Raw genomic sequence first — 19,191 nt, 5'->3', positions numbered from 1 at the left:
TATGGAGCACGTGTCCCCACAGAGCTGGGGACCTCCCTCCCTGTCCTTCCCTTTGTGGCCTCCCCACGAGGCCGGGTGTGTGTGGGGGGGGAGGCCACTTTGCCCGCAGGGCCCAAACCGGTTCCTCCGGGGCTTCTGTGCACGGAGGGGGCCAGGGCGAGGGCAGATCCTGGCAGCACGGCTCTGCCGGGAACTCAGCAACTCGTTTTGGGGCTCCGCAGGCAGCTCTGAACCCCCCCCCGGGGCTGCAGCCCGCAGCCATTGCGAACCCACAGCCCCGGGGCATGAGTGGGGACATGTGCCCCAGCTTGGGGGGGCAGCTGCGTCCCCCCCGGCAGTGCGGGGCTGTGCCACGGTGGGGTGCTCCCTGCGCCACCCACAGCCAAGAGGTGATCTGAGAATCGCTGCTCACACCAGACCAACTGCTGACTGTCCGCAGGGCAGGAGCCGCCCGGGACCCCTGCCCGGCCAGCCGGGGGGGACGCACCAGCACGGGCTGGGAGCACACTCGGACCTTGCGTCACCGCTTACAGTGGGGTCCAGGCTGGATCCGTCCCCATCGCCAGAGCGCCGGGGGTCCCCGCCGGTAGCCCACGTGAGGCCTGGCAGCATGGCGGCCCCGGGGGGGGCTCTCGGAGGCGCCGAAAGAGCTTTGGACAGACACGACATCCCCGATGGCTCTCTGGCTGCCCGCTCAGCGGGAGTGATCGTGTCATTCCAAAGCCGTCTCTCTCCGAGGGACGGATCCTGCCCAGGCACCGCTCACCCCTCCTGGCACTGGGGGACTGCGGGGGGCCAGGGAGAGCCTGTCACGGGACGGCGGTGGCAGGAAGCTCGTGCAGCATCTCACAACCTGCACCGCCCCAGCACAGGTGGCCACATCCACACTGTGGCCAGCAGCCGGGGCTGCCACTCGGCACGCTCGCCCTGGCAGTTAGTCCCCAGGAAGCGAGCCGCTATTTTTAGCCGTCGGGGGCACGAGACCCCTGGAGAGCCCCCAGCCCCGGCGCATGGGGCTGAGCTGCGAGGCTGGGCACCAGTGACCCCCCATCCTGACACCCCCCTTCTCCCAGTGTGGCCCCCACACGCTGCCCCAGCCCTATGGAGGGGTTGGAGTGGGGCAAGCAGCTCTTGCCCAGTGCCTGGCCCGGCGTGGGGCGGCAGTGGGCAGCAGGGTGGGGGGGCGCGTGGGGCGAGGCGGGGGCGGGAGCGCGGGTAACGAAACCCCAGGGCAGCTGGGCGCAGCGGGGACAGCTGCTTTTGGGATTCCGTTGCCCGCGCCGGCGCCGTGGAAAGACGGGCACGGGGGCCACCGCCATGCCACCCTGACACTGGGGCGGCCGGCGGGCCGAAGGGGAAGAGGGCTACTTACCGCCGGGGACCGGGACGGATGAGCTGCGTGGGAGCCACAGCCGGGCCGCTTGTGGCTGGGGGTGCCGGCAGAGGCTGGGGTTGTGCCGCGGGCTCCCCCCGCGCAGCGGGCCTGGTGCCAAGGGGAGGGCGGCACGGCTGAGCCAAAAGGAAACTGCTCCGAACAAAGCCCCGGTGGGGCTGGAGCATCTGGTGCCAGCCCAGCAGCCCCCGGCGGGGCCCGGAAACCCGAGCCATCCCCGAGGGAGGGCACCCGCCCCGGCACCTGTGCCCGGCGGCAGCGGCGGCACGGCACGGCCCCGGCTGCCGCCAGCGCCTCCGGAATCTGCCGCCCGGCCCCAGCGAGGCGGCCCTCGGGCACCCGCCACAGGGGGAAGTGAAACCGTGTGGGGAACCCCACCAGCTCCAGGCAGTGCTCGCCAAGGGGGGACCCGGGACCCTGCCGTTGACGGAGGGTGCCGGTCTGTGGGGTGCTGGGGATTCCTGATGCCTCCCCACCCCAGCACGGCACGGCACGGCGCGACGGCGGGAAAGGTGCCGTCGCCGACGCCGGGGAGCTCCCCAGTAACCCCCGCCGTGTCGGGGCTCTGGCTGGCCCCGGCTGGGTGGCGCAGGGCGGGGGACGTGGGTCCCCGGCCCCAGGACACCCCCCCTGAGCCCCCGGTCCCCCGCCACCCGCTGCCACCAGCCCCGCCGAGCGTGGCACGGAGGGGAGGGGGAAGAGGGACCCGGCCGCCGGCCGTCCTCAGGCTCGGGGGTCTCAGCCCCCGCTGGCGGCAGCCGCCCCACGGCGGGGCGCGCCGTGCCGGGGGCAGGGGACCGGGGCAGAGGCCGTGCCGGGGGCGCAGCAGGGAGGCCGGGGAGCCGGGCCGAGCCCGGGGGGCAGCCCCGGGGCACCGGCGGGGCCGGGCCCGGGGCCGGGCGGCGTGCGGGCGGGCGGGCGCCCCGCGGCAGCGGGACGGGAGCGCAGCCGAGCCCCGGTCCCGCTCCCTCCCCGCCGCCCGGCCCGGCCGCCCCGCGGGGTGGCGGGGACCCTGGACCGGGAGCCGCCCGCTCCCCTCTCACCTCCGGCCCCGCAGCCTCCGGCGCAGCAGCCCGGGCCGGTCCGCGGCCCTCCGCGGCGGCGGGGATCGGGGCGCCCGGGGCGGGACCCCCCGGCGCCGCCGGGGGCAGGGCCGAAGCAGCGCAGCCCGCCGTGCCCGCCCCCCCACCCCCGGCGCCCCGCACCCGCCGTGCCGCTCCCTGCCCCGCCGCCGCTTTCGGTTTCGCTCCGGCGCCGGCCGCAGCCCGCCCCGGGCGCACCAGGTCGGGGCGGGCCCGGGCCCGGAGGAGGAGGAGGGGGGTGGGGGTGGTGGGGGGGTGTGTGTGTGTCCCTCCCCGCCGCCCCCCCGGCAGGAGGTGGGAGCCCCGGGGGGCCCGGGCCGGCCCCGCTCCCGCCCCCGGGGCCGCTGTCCCAGCCCGGCCAGCGGCGCCGGCCGCCAGGGGGCGCGAGCGGGGCGGAGCGCGGCGAGGGGGCGGGGCCTCTCTGCGCTTCCGGTGGCAGGGCGGCCATGGCGGTGGCGGGTCTGCGGCTGCTGGGACCGGCGGCACGGCGGGCGGCGGGCGGGTACGGCTACGGGCACGGGCACCGGGGCTCTGGAGGTCACCCTGGGCCGGGGGTAGACCGCTGTGTGGCCCCACGGGCGGTGGCCGTAGGGCTGCCGGGGATAGCTGTGGGGTGGCCGTGGGGTTCTCTGTGGGGCTGCCGGGGGTGTCTGTGGGGTTCTCTGTGGTTCTCTGCGGGGCTGCCGGGGGTAGCTGTGGGCCGTCCGTGGGGCTCGCTGCGGGGTGGCTGTAGGGCTGGCCGTGGGCCCCACGTATCCCTGCCGCTCCCCGTCCCCGCAGGCCGCCGTGCCGGCCTCACCGCCTCACACCAGCGGACGACGAACTCTATCAGCGGACACGGCTGACGGTGCTGGAGCCGGAGTCCCCCAACACCATGTTCATCGAGGGCTACAGCAGCCGCGGCTTCACCATCAGCGGGGACCTGGTGGTGGGACCCTGCGCCGTCCTGCCCCGCACCATCCTCCAGTGGAATGTGAGTGCCCGGCCGTGGGGCCTGGGCCGCTTGGCCCCTACCCACGCTGTGGGCAAGCACCCCGGGGGGTCTGCCCCACTCAGTGCCCTCGGTGTCCCCGCAGGTTGGCTCCTACAGGGACATCTCGCATGAGAGTCTGTCGCTGTTCCGGCTGCTGGAGCCCCAAATAGGTACGTGGGGCGGCCGGGGCCCTGCCCTGTCACAGCCTGCCTGAGCTGGCTCCTGAGCTGTGGCGGGCTGTCGGGGCCTGGCTGCCCCTCGGGGCCAGTGCAGCTCTGCCCCAGCCCACCCCGCAGTGCCCCGCCAGCATTTTGGGGGAAGGAACTGCTCCCTGGCATCCCTCTGCTCTGCAGCAGCAGCTGGAGGGGCGCAGCGGGGCAGGAGGGGTGCAGCGGGGTGGGCTTCCCCCTCGTTTGGGCTCCTGTAGGGGCTGCTGTGGGGAAGCTGTTGGTCCCTGCAGGGAGGGCAGGTCTGGGCCGAGGCAGCCCGAGTGCAGCCCTGCCCACCCTTGCCTGCGGTCATGTCCTGGTTGCAGAGATCCTGGTGCTGGGCACAGGAGACAGGGTGGAGCGGCTCCACCCTGCCATGCTGAAGCACATGCGGGAGAGCGGGATTGCTGTGGAAGTGCAGGACACGGTGAGAAGGGGTGTGCAGAGGGGTGCATACAGGCAGCACCCCAGTGAAGGGGGAGGAGGTGGCACTGGGAATCCCCCCTAGGCTCTGCCTGCCCAAGGACGGACAGGATGGAGGGGGTTGTGTGCCCCGTGGGGAGAGGCTGAATCTCCTGCCAGAGGACTGGGGCTTCACTGCCTCCCTTTTCTATTTCACAGCCAAACGCATGTGCAACCTTCAACTTCCTAACCAGTGAAAAGCGTGTGGCAGCTGCTGGGCTCATCCCTCCACAGGGCACCTACACGAGGATGTAGGTGCTGCCTGCCACGGCCGCGAGCTGAGCAGCTTTTCCCTTGCCTGCCTGAAGCTCCTGAGTGTCACCGCTTTCCAGTGGAGAAATGCTTTGGACTAAACTGTTGGAGCTGCTGGCTGGGTAGTGACTCTGCACACAGGAAGGTGCTGTGAAATGCGTGGGCTCTGCTCTACCCCGAAGTCCCTGGCTTCTCGGCCTCCTTGCCCAGTCTGGGCTGGGGGCTGCAGGGCATGGCACGAGGCATGAGCATTGCTGGCAGCACCTCACCCACAGCCCTGCCGTTCTGCCGTGGTGCCGGGTGCCTTGGCAGCAAGAAGCTATTGCCCCAAGGCAGGGTGGAGGCTGGTGGGGTGAGCTGCACACTCCCGGGCACGTTTGGGGCTCCACAAGGGAAATACATGTAAATTGGAAGTACAAAGCAATTGCGTAGTGGTTAATGCACAGCAGAGCAAGGCTGTAACGCACTGATGGTGTGTGTGCTTGCTGCCCTGTGGAGCTGGCTGGGTGGTGGGGATGGGCTGTGGCTGCTCCCTGGGCAGCATGTGTGGTGCCGGGGTGCCACCTGCCAGCAGCTCCCTGAGCATGGCCGGCACAGGCAACTGGTGGGCCTCAGATGGCACTGGCCTGTCCTGGGCTCTCCTGCGGGGTTTTGTGCTGCCCCGCAGTGCTGCTGTCCCTTGTGAAGCCTCGAGCTGCAGGTGGTCCCTGGATGCTGCAACCCATCTCCCTGCAGGCTCGGCTCAAGCAGGGGACGTGGAGAGGGTCACTGTCCTGTTGTCCCCCCCAACCTTGCACTGGGATGTGGTTGTGGATGCCACCCCTGGGACTGGGGTATGTGTACCTGATCACAGCCTTGTCCCCCAAACCCTGTCACCTCCACGGGCCCAAGGAGCGGGTGGGGGACGTGGCTGCAGTCCCCAGCCCTGAGTCAGCTGCATTAATGAATGTTTGACACAATTATGTTGTAATTCAAGGCTCTGGTTTTAGCATGTGTAAATGTAATTTGACATCACCGTGCTGCAGAGTGATTTTTTTTTTTCCTTTTCAGTCAAAAACATTAGAGACACAAAACCCTGATGGTAAACGCGCTCTTCGGCAGGAGTTAATTTGCATGGGGGGGGGGGGGGAATGACATGACACACACCATTGATACAGGTGGAAAATACCTTTGTCACCTGGTGTTGCAAGCACAGGTAATCCAGCCAAGCCAGGGAGGTTTGCACTGGTCAGGAGTGCAGAAATGCAAGCGCCAGCTCCTTTATAATCCTGTGCCATTCCAAGTTCATTGTCCACACACCTTTTGGCAAACAAACTATAGAGGAAGCCTGGGCAAGTGATCTGTACCACCCACACCGACCAGTCCAAGGGGGTGCAGCTGCTGGGGCATGTGCTCCCAGCAGTATCGCCTTCTTGCCCAGCAGCCACTTGTTTTCTGCACTGATGAAGGTTTTTTTTAAACACCCAGAACTGCATTATCCACTCAGCCCTGTCTTGGGGCTGTCCCCTCCCTGTTCCCCCTCACACACACCATGTCCCTTCTGGGGCCATCAGCTGCTCCTGAGAAGGTGCAGGAAGCGAAGAGAGCCAAGGAAGTAGAACAAGGGCAGTACAGAAGGAAGAAGAGCTCTGGGCTGACACCAACTGCACATCTTTTCCTCTTTTATTGTAAAACATGGCCAACACGTGCAAGGCTCCAGGCGCCAGCCCAGGATCACTACTTCTGGGTGGCAGGTGGGCCCTCTCACGTGGTGATGAAGCAGCCAAGGGACACAGGGAGCTCCAGGCAGCCCACAGAGTAATGGCACTTCTACAGCAAGAGCAGCTCCCGCACAGGGTGGCGCAGGGCTGAGTGGCACGATGACAGATACAGACGGACCTCCTTCAGAAGAGGCGCTTCTCATACCTGTGAAGGGAGCAGCAAACCAGAGGGACCTTTTACCGACCCACCTCACCGAGGCCAAGGACCAAAGGCGCAGTTAGGAATGGCTCCTGCCCTGCCAGCCCATGGTACACTGGCAGGGACCAGCTCCTCTGCTCATGCCCTGCTGCGAGAGGAGTGCTGGCCCACGCCAGACAACATGCTGCGGCTCAGCCCAGCTGCGCAGTGGCAGGTGAAGCCAGCAGCATGCCAAGCCAGTGGCAAGGCAGCTGAGGCACCGGACGGCTGCGCTTAACTCCGCGACACCCATCCCAGGGAGACGGGTCCTGCCAGCAGCACTTACGAGTGGAGGCCATGCACTCCTCCTTCCACCTGGGCAGACGTCGTCCTCTTCTCAAACTTCAGCTCTCCCGAGTACATCATGGCTCTGAGGGCGAAGGACACCCATCACAAGCCAGCCAGCATCCAGGAAAGACAGTGCTCTGGCACACATTCAGCTGGAGCAGCTGGGACGAGGGACACTGGTTCCTCCAGCTGCGGCCAGAACGGTCTTTGCTGTGCTCCTAAGAGCCAGGCAGAGTAAGGTAACCCCAACATTTCAAGCCCAGCCAGCTGAATATACCACAAGAGACCATGCTCCTGCATCCCTGGGGCTGGCAAATCTATGACACAGTGTGCACTGAAGATGAGAGAAGAGAGCTACAGCAAGGTCAGGCCACGCAGAACACGCTGCAGCTTGGGTACAGCTTGCCCAGGGACCCCAAATGGCAGCACTGTGACCTAACCAGAGCACAAGCGAGGGGAAGCACTCACCGGACTTGGGTAAGGCTCTTGGCACCAATATCCTGGCAGGAATGCTGGATCCCAGCAATCAGGTACGGAATGAACTTGTGGATAGAGCCCTTGTCCTGCACTGCACCAGAGACCCCCTGGGCCACTTTGATTTTGTCTGTCTCACTGCACAGGAGCACAAATCAAGGAAGTTTATGAAGCAGAGACGGCCCAAAAGCTTGATCTGCTGCCCCAAAGCCCCATCTCTTACCTGAAATACCGGTTCTGGCTGCCCAAGTTCTTGTCCATGGCATCTAGTGAGCCCATGCCACGGTATTTCTTCAGCCTAATTCCATCTGAGAAGAAGTACTCGCCCGGGGCCTCCGTGGTGGCAGCCAGGAGAGAGCCCATCATCACTAGCACAAGAGAGCACCAAGAACAGCATGTCAGCAGCAGGAAGGCTGTGACCACAAAACCCTCAGGGTCCCTGGGCACAGCACTGTGCTGGACCCCTGCCATGCCCCCAGCCACCTGCAGGTATATGCCCTCGTGCCCAGAATCCAAAGCCATATGGAAACCCTTCCTAACAGACTCCCTACAAATGTGCACGACAAAAACCTTCCTAAGAGACTCCCTACGAACGTGCGCAACCCGGCTGCCCGATGCGCTACTCACCTGTGGAGGCCCCGAGTGCGAGGGCCTTTGCAATGTGCCCAACCGTCTGGATCCCTCCATCTGCAATCACGGGGACGCCGAATCTCCTGGCGTATTCGGACACCTTGTACACTGCCGTGGCCTGGGGGCGGCCGCACGCCAGCACTGCGGGCAGGGAGAGAGCAGAGAAACGGTCAGCTCCTATGCAACAGTGCGTTCCCTCCCCAGCAGGCCCTTTTAGGCTTCCAGCACACACATGCTCCAGCACTCGGGAACGCACAAATCCCTGGATGCTCCTTCCCTAGGCCGAGTTGCAAGAGAAGCGAATGCCCAGGAGATGCCTGCTAGGACATCCTCACGGCCCTCTACTCCAAAAAGCTGTGGGTGACCTTGGGACTGGGGTCTTTGACCAAATGCCTGGGATCAGCCGAGACTCGCAGCCCGTCCTGGTGCACAGCAGACGTGTGGGGAGCTTGGGAAGGAAGGGGAGCAGACTCCAAAAGCCCCTCTCCAGAGCATCACTGGAGCCATGTCCCACCGCTTGCTCCCTCCTAGTGGTGCCAGACCCCTTCTCCATATACCCAGCAGCTGTATGATGTGCTTCTTGCATGGAAAGGCAGCTGGCTGGGAGAGAGCTGGTATGTATATATATGTATATATGTATTTATATATATATACATATATATCTGCACACACACAAACACACATGCAGCAGTGGAAAAGGAAATGGGCAGGGTGATCTGATGGCTTACAGGAAATAATTTATGTTCCTGCCCCACAACATAGCAAGGATTCTGTCAAGTTTAGCTGCCCCATGGGAAGGGAGTTACTAGCTTTGGATTTACCTGCTCTTCCCAGTCGGTAGCAGTTAAGAGGCTTCCCACTGTGCGAGGGAAAACCAGCACAGGGCACATCTGGCGACGCATTTGTCAGCCACAGGCATGCAAGGACACTGAGATAAGCTTCTCTCAGGGAGACTTCCCTTACGCACAATTAACTGGAAGCCTTTTCTCCAGTCACTGTTAGTCCAATACACTGGGTAAGATTATGGCCATGCAGGATTAGTACTTTGGAGCGTGAACTCCAGGTGTGGTTTAGCCTGCCTGGCAGCAGCACTGGCAGCGCGCATCCCTGGCAGAGGTTTGCCGAGGCCGGGAGTCTGCAGTTGCTCCTCTCCCAGTGCTCAGCAGCAGCTGCTGAAAGAGGGAAGCCAGACTCCAGGCTGAGATCATGAAAGAACTGATTTTAATCGAACAAAACTTGGCGTTAAGCTAGGGCTCAGCCAGCCAGGGAGAGTCTGCCAGCTATAACATGAATGCCATTAGTCTTAAAGAGATGGTCTCGCTCGGTACTGCAATGCTAAAGGCCACGTTGCAGCTGCAAAATGCTGCAAGGGAAGAGCTCTGTGGAGAGAAGCACCCAATTTTGGAGGGTCTAGAGTCCAGAGTCTCTGTGATTGTGTTGTACACAGTGCAGGGCCTGCAGAAACCTCACAAGAGCAATCAGAGAGACCAGCCCTTTAAGGAACAGCTTGGCTCAGGGCCCCTGGGAACATCGCACCGTTCTGAATGTCCCAGTGCCCAGCGCCACAGCTTCAGAGCACAGGCTTCCAAAGCAGGGTTCAGAGCACACACACGCCGAGTGGTCTGGTGAGGGTTTGTCTTTTTTAGCATATCTGCAAAGGGTGTCCCTACAAGATCATCTGCTAGAGAAAACCTGGGATCTTCAACAAAAAACTCTTTCCCTTTGAGGTGCGTCAAAACTAGGAGAAAGGGCAAAACCCAAGGCTCGCCTCAGGTGGCTGCTTGATCTGGTAGCACTGGAGAAGTACAGAGCAGACAATGCTGCACCCTGTGCTGGGCAGGGGAAGAGCCCTTTCTCTCCACAGGTGTCGGTGGGGAAAGACATGGTTCTGGTACACAGCTGCCAAGGTGGCTGTAAGCAGTTAAGTCCCTCTGTAACCCCAGGGGAGGTAGCTTCGAGTGAAGCTTAGCCAGTGTACAACTTCCCCACAACTGGGGCCAGATTTAGAGCAGGATCAAAGACTGACTGCTCAGTGATCACCTCCCAGCACTGGATCAGCAGGGGCATGCCCGGCTAGAGATCCAGAAGATGCAGTCAGAAAGCCCAGTCAGGCTCCTAACTGGATTTTGGAGTGGAGGGTGGACAGGCCTGAGTGCCCTCAGCTTTGACAGTTCAGACCCTGCTTTAGGAATTCAGAAAGGCTTCTCAGCTTCCATTTCAGATTCAAAACCAGTATCCAAAGCCACAAAACCCCAAGTGCATCTACAGCTAAATTATTCTCAAACAAGCAGTAGGGCCATGTGCAGCCAAATCAGGGTCCTGCTTCAAGACACGTAATTAGGGTTGGGAACAGGGCAAGTGACTTACTATAGGTGCCCGTGACAGTAGAAGGGCATTTGGGGCTGTGGGACTTTAGGTCTGGAGGGATCTTTGGAGCAGCTAAACAAAAACAAACACACAGATTTTAGAGACAGAAGAACAGCAGCAGAACAAAGGACCCCAGCAGTGACCTGCTACTAGGCAGAGCATACGGTGTGGGACAGAGCTGACCTTGCAAACCCTTCCTAGCCTGAGCCAAACCAGAGGCCAGATCCAAGCCAGCCGGGCCCAGCTGTGCACAGCACATGCTCACCCTACCCCAGCAGCCATCCACAGAGGTGACCCCCCCCTAACCCAAAGGGCCAGAGTTCTTGCCTTAAGAGGGACAAAAACCTGGGGAGCTGCGGTTAAGAGTTTTGCAATGACATCTCCTGTGAAGCGCCACATTCTGCCTCTGCTCTGTTCCTTCCCCACAACCAGCACCCAACCCCACCTCCCACGGCAGCCAGGGGAGGCACCCTCTGGAGACATTCACCCTGCTGCAGAACAGAGCATGCCTCAGTGGGTCCTCTGCCTCAGAGCCAGAGGGCGATACGTGTGTCCTGGTTCTGCTCGGGCCATGGAAGCATCAGCCCAAGGACACCACAACCTCCCTAGAAAGGTCGCCCGAGACAGACTGCCCCGACTGGGAACCCCCCCACAGCCAGCGCTCCCATGGCAGGCAAAGCAGGAACGCAGCCTAGGTCTAGTGCTGCTCGAAGGCTCCACGCTGGAATCAGCAGAGCTAATGCAGGGCCCTCAGCCATCAGCTACCCTCTTGCTGCCTCCTGTGGCAAGGACCAAGGAGCAAAGCAGAGAGGGGCTGTGTTTGTGAGCTACAGCGCCTTGCACCACCTCTCTGCACCTCACCTGCCAGGTTCAAAACAGGACTGAACCTGTCCTCAAGGCAGCCTTCCTCCAGGCCCTGTGGATGCCCCTCTCCACCTTTCAGCTAAGGGTGACATGGCCTCTGCCCCACACAAGCTCCGGCTAACTGCAGAGACAACGGCCAGAAATCCCATTTTGGCCTGGAAATTGCAGGAAGGCATCGAGCCCAGCAGACCAATACTCAAGCATCACGCACACTGCTGCCAGAGGGAAAGGGAGCACAGACAGCCCAGTGCACTTCACCCATCAGCACTGGGGACCCAGCAAGACCCTCTCCCTGCAGCGCTGCCCGCCAGCCCCATCCCACACCGAGCCTGCAGCTCCTCTCGGGCAAAGCCACGCGTGCCACACCTGCTCTACTCAGTCTCAGTCAGTACTGGGAAATGCCTTTGCTGCTGCTGCCACCCCAAAGGTTTGACCCAGGTGATGAGAACGTCCTGGACGAAGCGGGTAAAAGATAGCTTGCTGTTGGACACTGCCCTTACAGTGGCACAAGTCCATCCCACCTATGCTGCTTTTCAGCAGGGAATCTCTATTAAACAGATGTGTCTCTTCAGCCTATTTAGGAGATGGCTGATCTCTCTCACCTTCCTGTGTGATGCAGATGGAGCCACTGCCCATCCCGACTCTCAGGGCATCGACCCCTGCGTCAATGAGGTTCTTGGCCTGAGCAGCAGTCACAACTGTGGGGAGCAGAAACTGGTTTGAAGAGAGACAAGCAGATTTGCATGCGACACTGCTCTGCCCTGATGCTTCCCCCGTGGCTGCGAACATCCCCTACCCAGGGCACCAGCCTGCGTCAGAGCCAGGCCCGGCTGTCCACTGCTACCAGGCCCATCTGCAAAAGCAGCCATGAGTTTCTGTCCCAGCTGTCCCCAGTGGTGAGATGACAGTGGCCCTTTAGGCTACTGTGCAACAAGTTTACACCCAAAGGCTGAGGTAGCAGAGGTCACCGCATGGTGCCAAGCACTCTCTGGGCCACACCAGGTAGGGAGGGCAGAGCACAGGCTAACAGCAGCACCAGTAACACACCAGCCAGGTAAAGACAAGGACTGCTGAACTCTGCTGTCAAGAGGCAGGGAAAACTTCCATTAGGTTTCCACATTGAGCAATACTCATTATTATTATTACCATCCAAAATTTTAAACTGGTGTGTAAAAGAAGCTAATGTGTAACAGGCTACAAAGGACTGTAGCACACTGTGCTGCAAAACAAAGGTTTCAAAATATTTGCAGCTGTGGCAGCAGCAGGGTACTGCCCTGTGTCTGCAGAGTGGTCTTGCTCTGTTCCACAAGCCAGAGGAAACCATTTTAAGTTCACAGACATTTACCAAGATGACTGTTTCATTCATGTCCCTGCAGCTCCCTCTATGTCTAAGAAACAAATGTAATTTAAAGACAAGAACAGTGTTCAACATATGCCTACCATTTCCTCCAATAACTTGTAGGTTGGGATATTTCTCCTTAATGTATTTTATCATATTGATCTGGAAGATGGAGTTCCCCTGAGAGGAATCCTGCAACAGAAAGAAAACCAATTTCAATGACAATTTCTGCAAAAGATTACAAATACAGCTCCAGAAGAGCCTCAGATCTTCACTCTGCTTACTGGGGTCTCTGCTAAGTGGGCAAGACGACTCCTCAAATTGAGCACAGAACCAGAGGAGAAGCTGCTGCCAAGACAAGAACGTACCTTCCCTGTCCAAGGCAGTTTATCTTAAAGACTTCAGTAATATCCTTCACGTTTAAATCCTGTAGCTTCTACAGTAGGCAACAAGCAGCACATCTGGCTGCAGGTAAGAACTGTCTGGGTCTACCACCAGGACACCGTCAGGCCTGTCTCAAACTCCAGGTAAAATGGTAGATGTTCCTTGTGAAACCCAGAAGGCTGGCGGGGAGATGCATCTCTCCCTGCTGCGCAGAAGAGCAGCTGAAATACCAGATGTTGATCACCGAGTGCTCAGGCCCTGCCAACCTCCGTGACCCAGCCAACTCGCAGTGTCTGTTAAATATTTCCAGCTGCAACGCTGCTCAGCCATGCCCTCAGAGCATGGTGGACTCACAAGCTAACAGTCAATGAGAAAATAATGTGCAAATACAGGCAGTGACGGCTGTGCCCGAAAGCTTACAGGCCAGAAGGGGAGACGAGCAAAGCAGCTCTGGACTGACCATTCCTGAACATCAGGCAGTTAAGAGAATAACACAGTAACAAACACCAAAGAAGCGGAAGGGAAACTGTAAGAAGCCAAATATTCAAAACCAGCTAGGAACATGAGAGACGATGGCGGCAGACTGCAATAAGCATTTGCAGAAGATTCTGTATTAACTGACAATGTTTCTCTCCTCAGCCTTCAGGGCTTTGATGCACCCCACATAATCCCTCAAGGTCAGTAAGTTCCCAGGCAAGAGGAATCCCTCTTATTTGAGGACTCCAACCGAAATGAGACTGAGGTCAAACAACTGCCATACTCTAACACAAAAGGGCCTGTAACGAAGACATAAGTGCCATGCTGCTGCCCCACTGTCAGAGATTCATTCAGACCAGATCCTCAGCCCACCCAAACCCCCCAGGCCAATGTGATGCCTGTGGGTGGCTCACCAGCACTACCGCATCCACGCCAGCCTGCACCAGGAGGTCTAGCCGGTACTTGTCATCTTCGTGGGTGCCAATAGCGGCACCACAGAGCAGCTGCTTCTTGGAATCCTTAGAAGCCAGAGGGTAGTCCCGGTTCTTCTTGAGATCGGTGCGGGCAATTATAGCCACCAGCTCGTCATCTTCATTAACAATTGGCAGCTTGCCTTGAAACAAACAGAAAGAACATCACTGCAGATTTCTGCTGGAGACAGACATTAGCCCGGAGCAGTGCAGCAGACCAGGAGCATCAGGCAGGCAGCAACTGGTACAAAGTGGAGACTCAAAGAGGTGTGTGTTACCAAATCTTGCTTGGCCACAGATGCCAAATGTCCTTTTTCGGGAAACAGAGCAAGGAGTTTGCAGGACTGGAGAAGGACTCAGTATTTTCACACTGACCACAGAAAAACTGCATCTTTCTTAATAATTAGAATCACGACACTGTGTTAAAAGTCAAACTACCAAACCCTAACAGAGCTGAACTGAGTGCCAAAATGCAAAGGCCAGAATAGAAAATTGAAGACGTGTGGCTGGACAGCCAGGCGCTCTTCAGCTCATGGGCTGCCAAGAATCCCTCAACTTCAAACAGATTTGAGATGAACGCATGTGAACTCTGTACCCTGGCAGAGGGCTGCGGGCACTCTCTCCTCGCTGTCCTCTCACTGTGCTGGAACGCAGCTCTCCCATGTTCCACCCACGGACAGACGCGTGCCCACGTTCACCCACTACTGCTCCCAGCCCAGCACTTCCATGGATCTCCCTCGCTTTGCAGACATTCAAAGGTACCTTTTTTACTCCTTTGCAGAATTTCATTCGCTTCTTTCAACATTACGCCAGCCGGGGCCACAACAAGATCCTCCCGCTTTGTCATAATCTGGTGGGAGGGAGAAGATAAAAAGTCACAAGAACTCCTTCGCACTGATCTGAAAATACCGAACCCCTCTGCCCACGTGAAATGCTCCGCAACAGCCGTGCGGGAGTGCTCTACAGACAAAGCAGCCCACAGCACAGCAACACGCCTCCAGAAACACACAGGAACAGCCTCATATGGGCTGTCCCCATGCAAGTAGCGGCCATCAGTCCCCAAACCCATCGGTGTAGTGAAAACAGGAGATGGCAGAGGGCCTCAGCAAGCTGAGGGAGAGCCCCTAGAAGCAAGGGACGACTCTTGGATAACCCTTGTTTGGGATGTCATGGAAGCAGCCATCCCCTTTAATAGAGCACAGGCAAATAAGGGCTGGAGACACCTCCAGAGTCCCATGCTGTTCTGGCAGAAACGCTACCCCCAAGCTTGTTTTCAGGCAGCAAGCCCCAGCACACAGGCTCTGGAAGGGCTCTGCTCAGAATAACCCAGCGCTGCTGCTGGCAAGGTCAATAGGGCAAAGGAATCGCTTCAGTCCAAACAAACACGCTCACCCATGCTCGCTCTTGACAAACAAGCACCGAAACATAGCGGAACGGCAAGGGGCAACGGACACAAGCTGGAACACGGGAACATCTGATGTGGTATACAGAAAAAAGCTTTCACTGCAACGGTGGTCAAACACTGGAAGAGCAGCCTAGAGAGGCAGCGAAATCTCTCCATCCTTGGAGACACAGACACAGCTCCACGCAGCTTGGTCCAGCTGAACATGCCTCAAGCAGAAGGCTTGACAAGAGACCTCGAGGTCCCTTCCCACCCGCAGCATTCTGCGATCACAAAGTTCACGTGGGATGTTCTCATAAAAGCTTACTCAAGAAGGCCCAGCAAAGCTAAAAGGGAACACTCTCTAACCCTCAAGGAAAGTAGATTAGTTGCACACAACAAAGAAAAGAGGGAACATTTTAGTTATTTATACCACCAGAACAGACATTTTGCATCAGGAAAGAGGTTCACCCTGCTTGCATCCACCCAAAATCCTCTCTGTGACAGAACCCACATCTCAGGAAAAGCCTGAGGAATCACGGACATGCCCTGACACACTCCCTAAGCCTGTGGGATCCATGAGCTTCCCGAGCTACAGGAGACCTGTGTGTTTAACTGGATGGCAATGAATTGCTCGGTAGGACGACTGCTGGACAGCGAGCGGGGAGAGATCTAGGAGACCATTCATCTCCCTAGCCTTGCCTGGTGACACAGGCAAGCACCAAACACTAACAGCAGCAAGCTTCCAACTTTGCAGCGCTGAATGATCCACACATAAAGGATGAGAGAAGATTCTTATCTGGTTCCTCTGAATGGGCCAGCATTGCTTCAAAGGGCCATGTACACTTTTATAACCTACTCCTGGTGTAAGATTCTTGTTACAGGTATTTATAGGCGATTTCAAACCAAACAGGGATGAGCATGTGATACCAGGTTTGGTCAGCAAGAGCTAAAAATAGTCATGAGTCAAGAGCAGAGCCTGGGCAAGAGGCACCGGTGGTGTAACCTGACAGTGCTGCAGATCTACAGTTACACAGCTTGTGTAACAGGAATGCCAGAACTAACAGGAATCAACATCGGCATCACAGAGAACGTTCTCCTGTATGAGGGGTTTCACAGTGTAGCATTATAAAGGCTAAACTGCCAGTCTCCAAGTTCAGGGGGTTAAAGAGCAAGTAACCTAGATGAGGCACACAGGGAAAGGTAGTCCAGAAAAGGAAGGTCAGTGCTTGGAGGGCTTGCTGGGCACAGCGCAGCTGCTACAGCCCTGGCCAGTGCCAGCATGCTATCTGGGACCACAGCAGCAGCCAGGAACACCAGGAATTAATTACTGAACCAGGGAAGAGCACCAGCTGTAGAGAGGATGGCTTTCACAACACTGAAAGATAACCCCACAGGAGGAGTCATGCGAACGCTAACTGCACGGCCACTCTCCTGTATCTGCACTGCAGGAGTCGCAGAGAGCACGTAAATGAACAAGACACTCTCCCCTGGAAATACAGTTAAAGACGGATCCACAGAGCTAACATGGAGCTGCTCCCTCCAGCTGGTGCAGCATCCTCACAGCCACGCGCTCACCCTTCTCCTTATCACAAGCCACGCTGCTTCCTAACGCAACACTCGCATCCATCAGGTGCTGACACGCCCTTCTCACCTCGCCAAGAGGCAAGTCATGCTCCGACTCTTTCAGGAAATCAATATCTCGAGATGAAATGATCCCAACCAGCTTGCCCCCCATCTTCCCATTGTCCGTGATGGGAATCCCACAGAATCCGTGACGAGCTTTCGCTTCAAACACATCTCGCACTCGGTCGTTGGGGCTCAGCACCACGGGGTCTGTGATGAATCCTTGCTCGTATTTCTGAAAAGAAGCAGATTCAGCAGCCAGGCTAAGAGGCACCGCCAGACCGAGCAGAAGCCGGACACGTGCCTGGTGGTTACTGCGGCCGCTCACAAAGGTCTGCAACCATCCAACCTGGCCATGTGCTCACCGACAGGATGACTCCCAAACCAGCACCGAGGCTCACCCAAGTAGCGTTAGATTCCCAAGAGTTCCCAGGCTAACCTCCTTCCTGAAATTATGGGGAACGTTCCCACGCCAGGAGGCCTGGCAGTTCTCAAATCCCAGCCTGCGCGTGGGACAGCTCCTAACACACAAGAGGTTTGTGCAAGCAACCACGGCAGCGCTACCGTTCTGAAACGCCAAGATCCAGCACGCTTTAACCGTGAGCTCCTCTCAGAGCTCCTTCAGCAGGGCCAAACCCCGCTGCCCACCTCCACGAAGCCGTTCGAGCTACTCACCTTCACCTTCCGCACTTCGTTAGCCTGGAACTCCGGGGTGCAGTTGTGGTGGATGAACCCAATTCCCCCGGTGAGCTGGCAACACAAAGGCGGCCGTAAGTCGCTGCCAAAACCCCCCCCCCCGGCCCTTCCCCGGGCGGATCCAGCAGCTGGGCACGGAGAGCTGGACCAGCCCGGCCGCCCTCGGGGTAGCTGCTGCGGCAGAGCCGGGGGCGGGCGAGCGGGGTGCCTGCCCGCCGCCTCGGGGGGATCTCTGGAGCATCGAGGTGACCCCAGAGCAGAGAGGTCTGTGCCTCGCACGGCACTTCCACCCCCGCCCCGGGCCAGCGCCCCGCCATCCCGGTAACGGCGGCGGAGGGGACCGGCCCGGGGCGGCGGCAGGCCGTGCCCGCCCCGCGGGGCCGCACTCACCGCCATGGCGATGGCCATGCCGGCCTCGGTGACCGTGTCCATGGGGGAGGAGACCAGCGGGGTTTTCAGGGTGATCCTCTTGGTCAGCGCCGAGGTCAGGTCCTGGCGGGGAGGAAGGCGGCGGGCGGGGTGGGGGGGGTGGTGAGCGGCGGCACCGGGCACCGGCCCGCTCCCCCGCCCCGGCTACTCACCACCTGGTCCGCCGTGAAGTCGATGTACCCCGGGAGGATGAGGAAGTCGCTGGGGGAGGGAGGGTAACGAGGGGGAGACGCGTCAGCGACAGCACCGGCCCGGCCCCGCGCCGCGATCCCGGTCCCGGTCCCACTCACTTGTAGGTGAGCCCATCGCCGCAGCTGAAGAGCTGCTGCGCCGTCAGCCCGTCGTCGGGCACGTAGCCGGTGCCGCCGCTGATGAGGTAGTCCGCCATGGCGCCGGCCCGCCGCCGCCGCCGCCGTCGCCGTCGCGTGCCCGCCGCGCCGCCCCGCGCGCCCCCGAGCGCACGCGCTCCCCGACGGCGGCCGCGAGGGCTCAGGCGGCCCCCGCCCAGCGAGAGCGCGGCCCAGAGCGGCCGCCGGAAGGGGCCGGGCGTCACCCTCGCCCCCTCCCGCCCGGGAGGTCGCCGGGCGCCCCCCCCCCGGCCGCGCCGGTCTCACCGACCGGGACGGGCCCGCCCTGTCCAGGCCGGGGCGTGCGGGACCGGCCCCGGAGCTGCCCCGCCGGTCGCTGTCCCCCGCGCCGGGGACCGGTGTCGGCGGGCCCAGGGGTCGCAGCCGCTTTCGGCCTCTCCTGCCCGCGGGCCCCGCGACAGAAGGGGCTTCGCAGCACCGGACCGGTTAGCGGCCAGCCCGGTGAAATAAGGCTCCGCCGGGACGTCACGAGCCGCAACGGGCCTTTTTTCGTTCAAGCCAAGTGGCTAGTTCGACGTATAGGAAGGAGGCACTAAGCAGAGAGCTGGACTCCGGGCATGGCCCAGTAGAGCCCGGTGTGACACGGCCCGGCTTTGCCTACGCAAGCACGACCTGTACGGTGTGACGCGCGCCCAGACAACAACCTAAAAAAGGCGAGCCGTGGATGACCTGCACTGAAAGACGCTGCCCGTGAGGCCCAGCGGGTCAGGCACTGGGTTCAGCCCTAAAGACTCCAGCAGCTTCAGAAGACAGGAGCACGTGCCTGTCGGATCTGTGGTGGGGGCTGAGCTGGAACACACCAGCAGAATCCAACTCTGTAAGTCAGAACCGATCTGCAAGAAGGACGAAAGTCAAGAGGCCGGAGTGAGGCAACAGTCTAGCAATGAGAGGGGAACGAAAGGCACAAAGGGGAGAGGGAATCTCACGGAGGCAGCAGTCCTGCAGGGGAGGACCTGAGGTGACCCCAGCCAGGCGTTAGCCTCACGCAAGCCCCCTCTTCCCAAAGGCACCAGGCCAGGGCCGTACACACAAATGCTGTGAAGAGGATGGCTGCGCTCTGCTGCAGACTGGGGGGGGTCTCAGCGTAGC

At 60.1% G+C, this 19,191-nt stretch overlaps 2 protein-coding genes across 6 annotated transcripts; one reads left to right on the top strand and one right to left on the bottom strand.

Moving 5' to 3' along the window:
- Positions 1 to 341: 341 nt before the first annotated feature.
- NDUFAF3 (NADH:ubiquinone oxidoreductase complex assembly factor 3) lies at positions 342 to 5,390 on the top strand. 4 transcript variants are annotated; one of them, XM_052775605.1, is made up of 5 exons: positions 2,592 to 2,676; positions 3,256 to 3,448; positions 3,552 to 3,618; positions 3,984 to 4,084; positions 4,279 to 5,390. In XM_052775605.1, exons 2-5 carry the CDS (start codon positions 3,350 to 3,352, stop codon positions 4,372 to 4,374), a joined length of 363 nt encoding a protein of 120 aa, XP_052631565.1. In that variant the 5' UTR covers positions 2,592 to 2,676; positions 3,256 to 3,349; the 3' UTR covers positions 4,375 to 5,390. The 4 variants fall into 4 exon arrangements, with proteins under 4 accessions (XP_052631564.1, XP_052631563.1, XP_052631565.1 ...); XM_052775606.1 differs by lacking the exon at positions 2,592 to 2,676 and adding an exon at positions 2,886 to 2,977; XM_052775604.1 differs by lacking the exon at positions 3,984 to 4,084 and having other exon boundaries at positions 342 to 2,676.
- A 625-nt stretch (positions 5,391 to 6,015) lies between these two features.
- On the bottom strand, positions 6,016 to 18,183 carry IMPDH2 (inosine monophosphate dehydrogenase 2). Of its 2 annotated transcripts, XM_052775598.1 has the most exons (15): positions 18,025 to 18,183; positions 17,887 to 17,935; positions 17,696 to 17,797; positions 17,285 to 17,359; positions 16,638 to 16,844; positions 14,365 to 14,452; positions 13,546 to 13,745; positions 12,373 to 12,463; positions 11,535 to 11,630; positions 10,069 to 10,140; positions 7,699 to 7,842; positions 7,295 to 7,439; positions 7,066 to 7,209; positions 6,596 to 6,679; positions 6,016 to 6,276 (listed from the first exon to the last, which is right to left on the bottom strand). In XM_052775598.1, exons 1-15 carry the CDS (start codon positions 18,120 to 18,122, stop codon positions 6,255 to 6,257), a joined length of 1,617 nt encoding a protein of 538 aa, XP_052631558.1. In that variant the 5' UTR covers positions 18,123 to 18,183; the 3' UTR covers positions 6,016 to 6,254. The 2 variants fall into 2 exon arrangements, with proteins under 2 accessions (XP_052631558.1, XP_052631559.1); XM_052775599.1 differs by lacking the exon at positions 10,069 to 10,140.
- Between the last annotated feature and the right edge of the window lie 1,008 nt (positions 18,184 to 19,191).

This window comes from Harpia harpyja, chromosome Z, assembly GCF_026419915.1.
Source record: "Harpia harpyja isolate bHarHar1 chromosome Z, bHarHar1 primary haplotype, whole genome shotgun sequence".
In the NCBI taxonomy this organism is placed as follows: domain Eukaryota; kingdom Metazoa; phylum Chordata; class Aves; order Accipitriformes; family Accipitridae; genus Harpia; species Harpia harpyja.
This window is presented reverse-complemented; position numbering and strand designations above follow the sequence as displayed.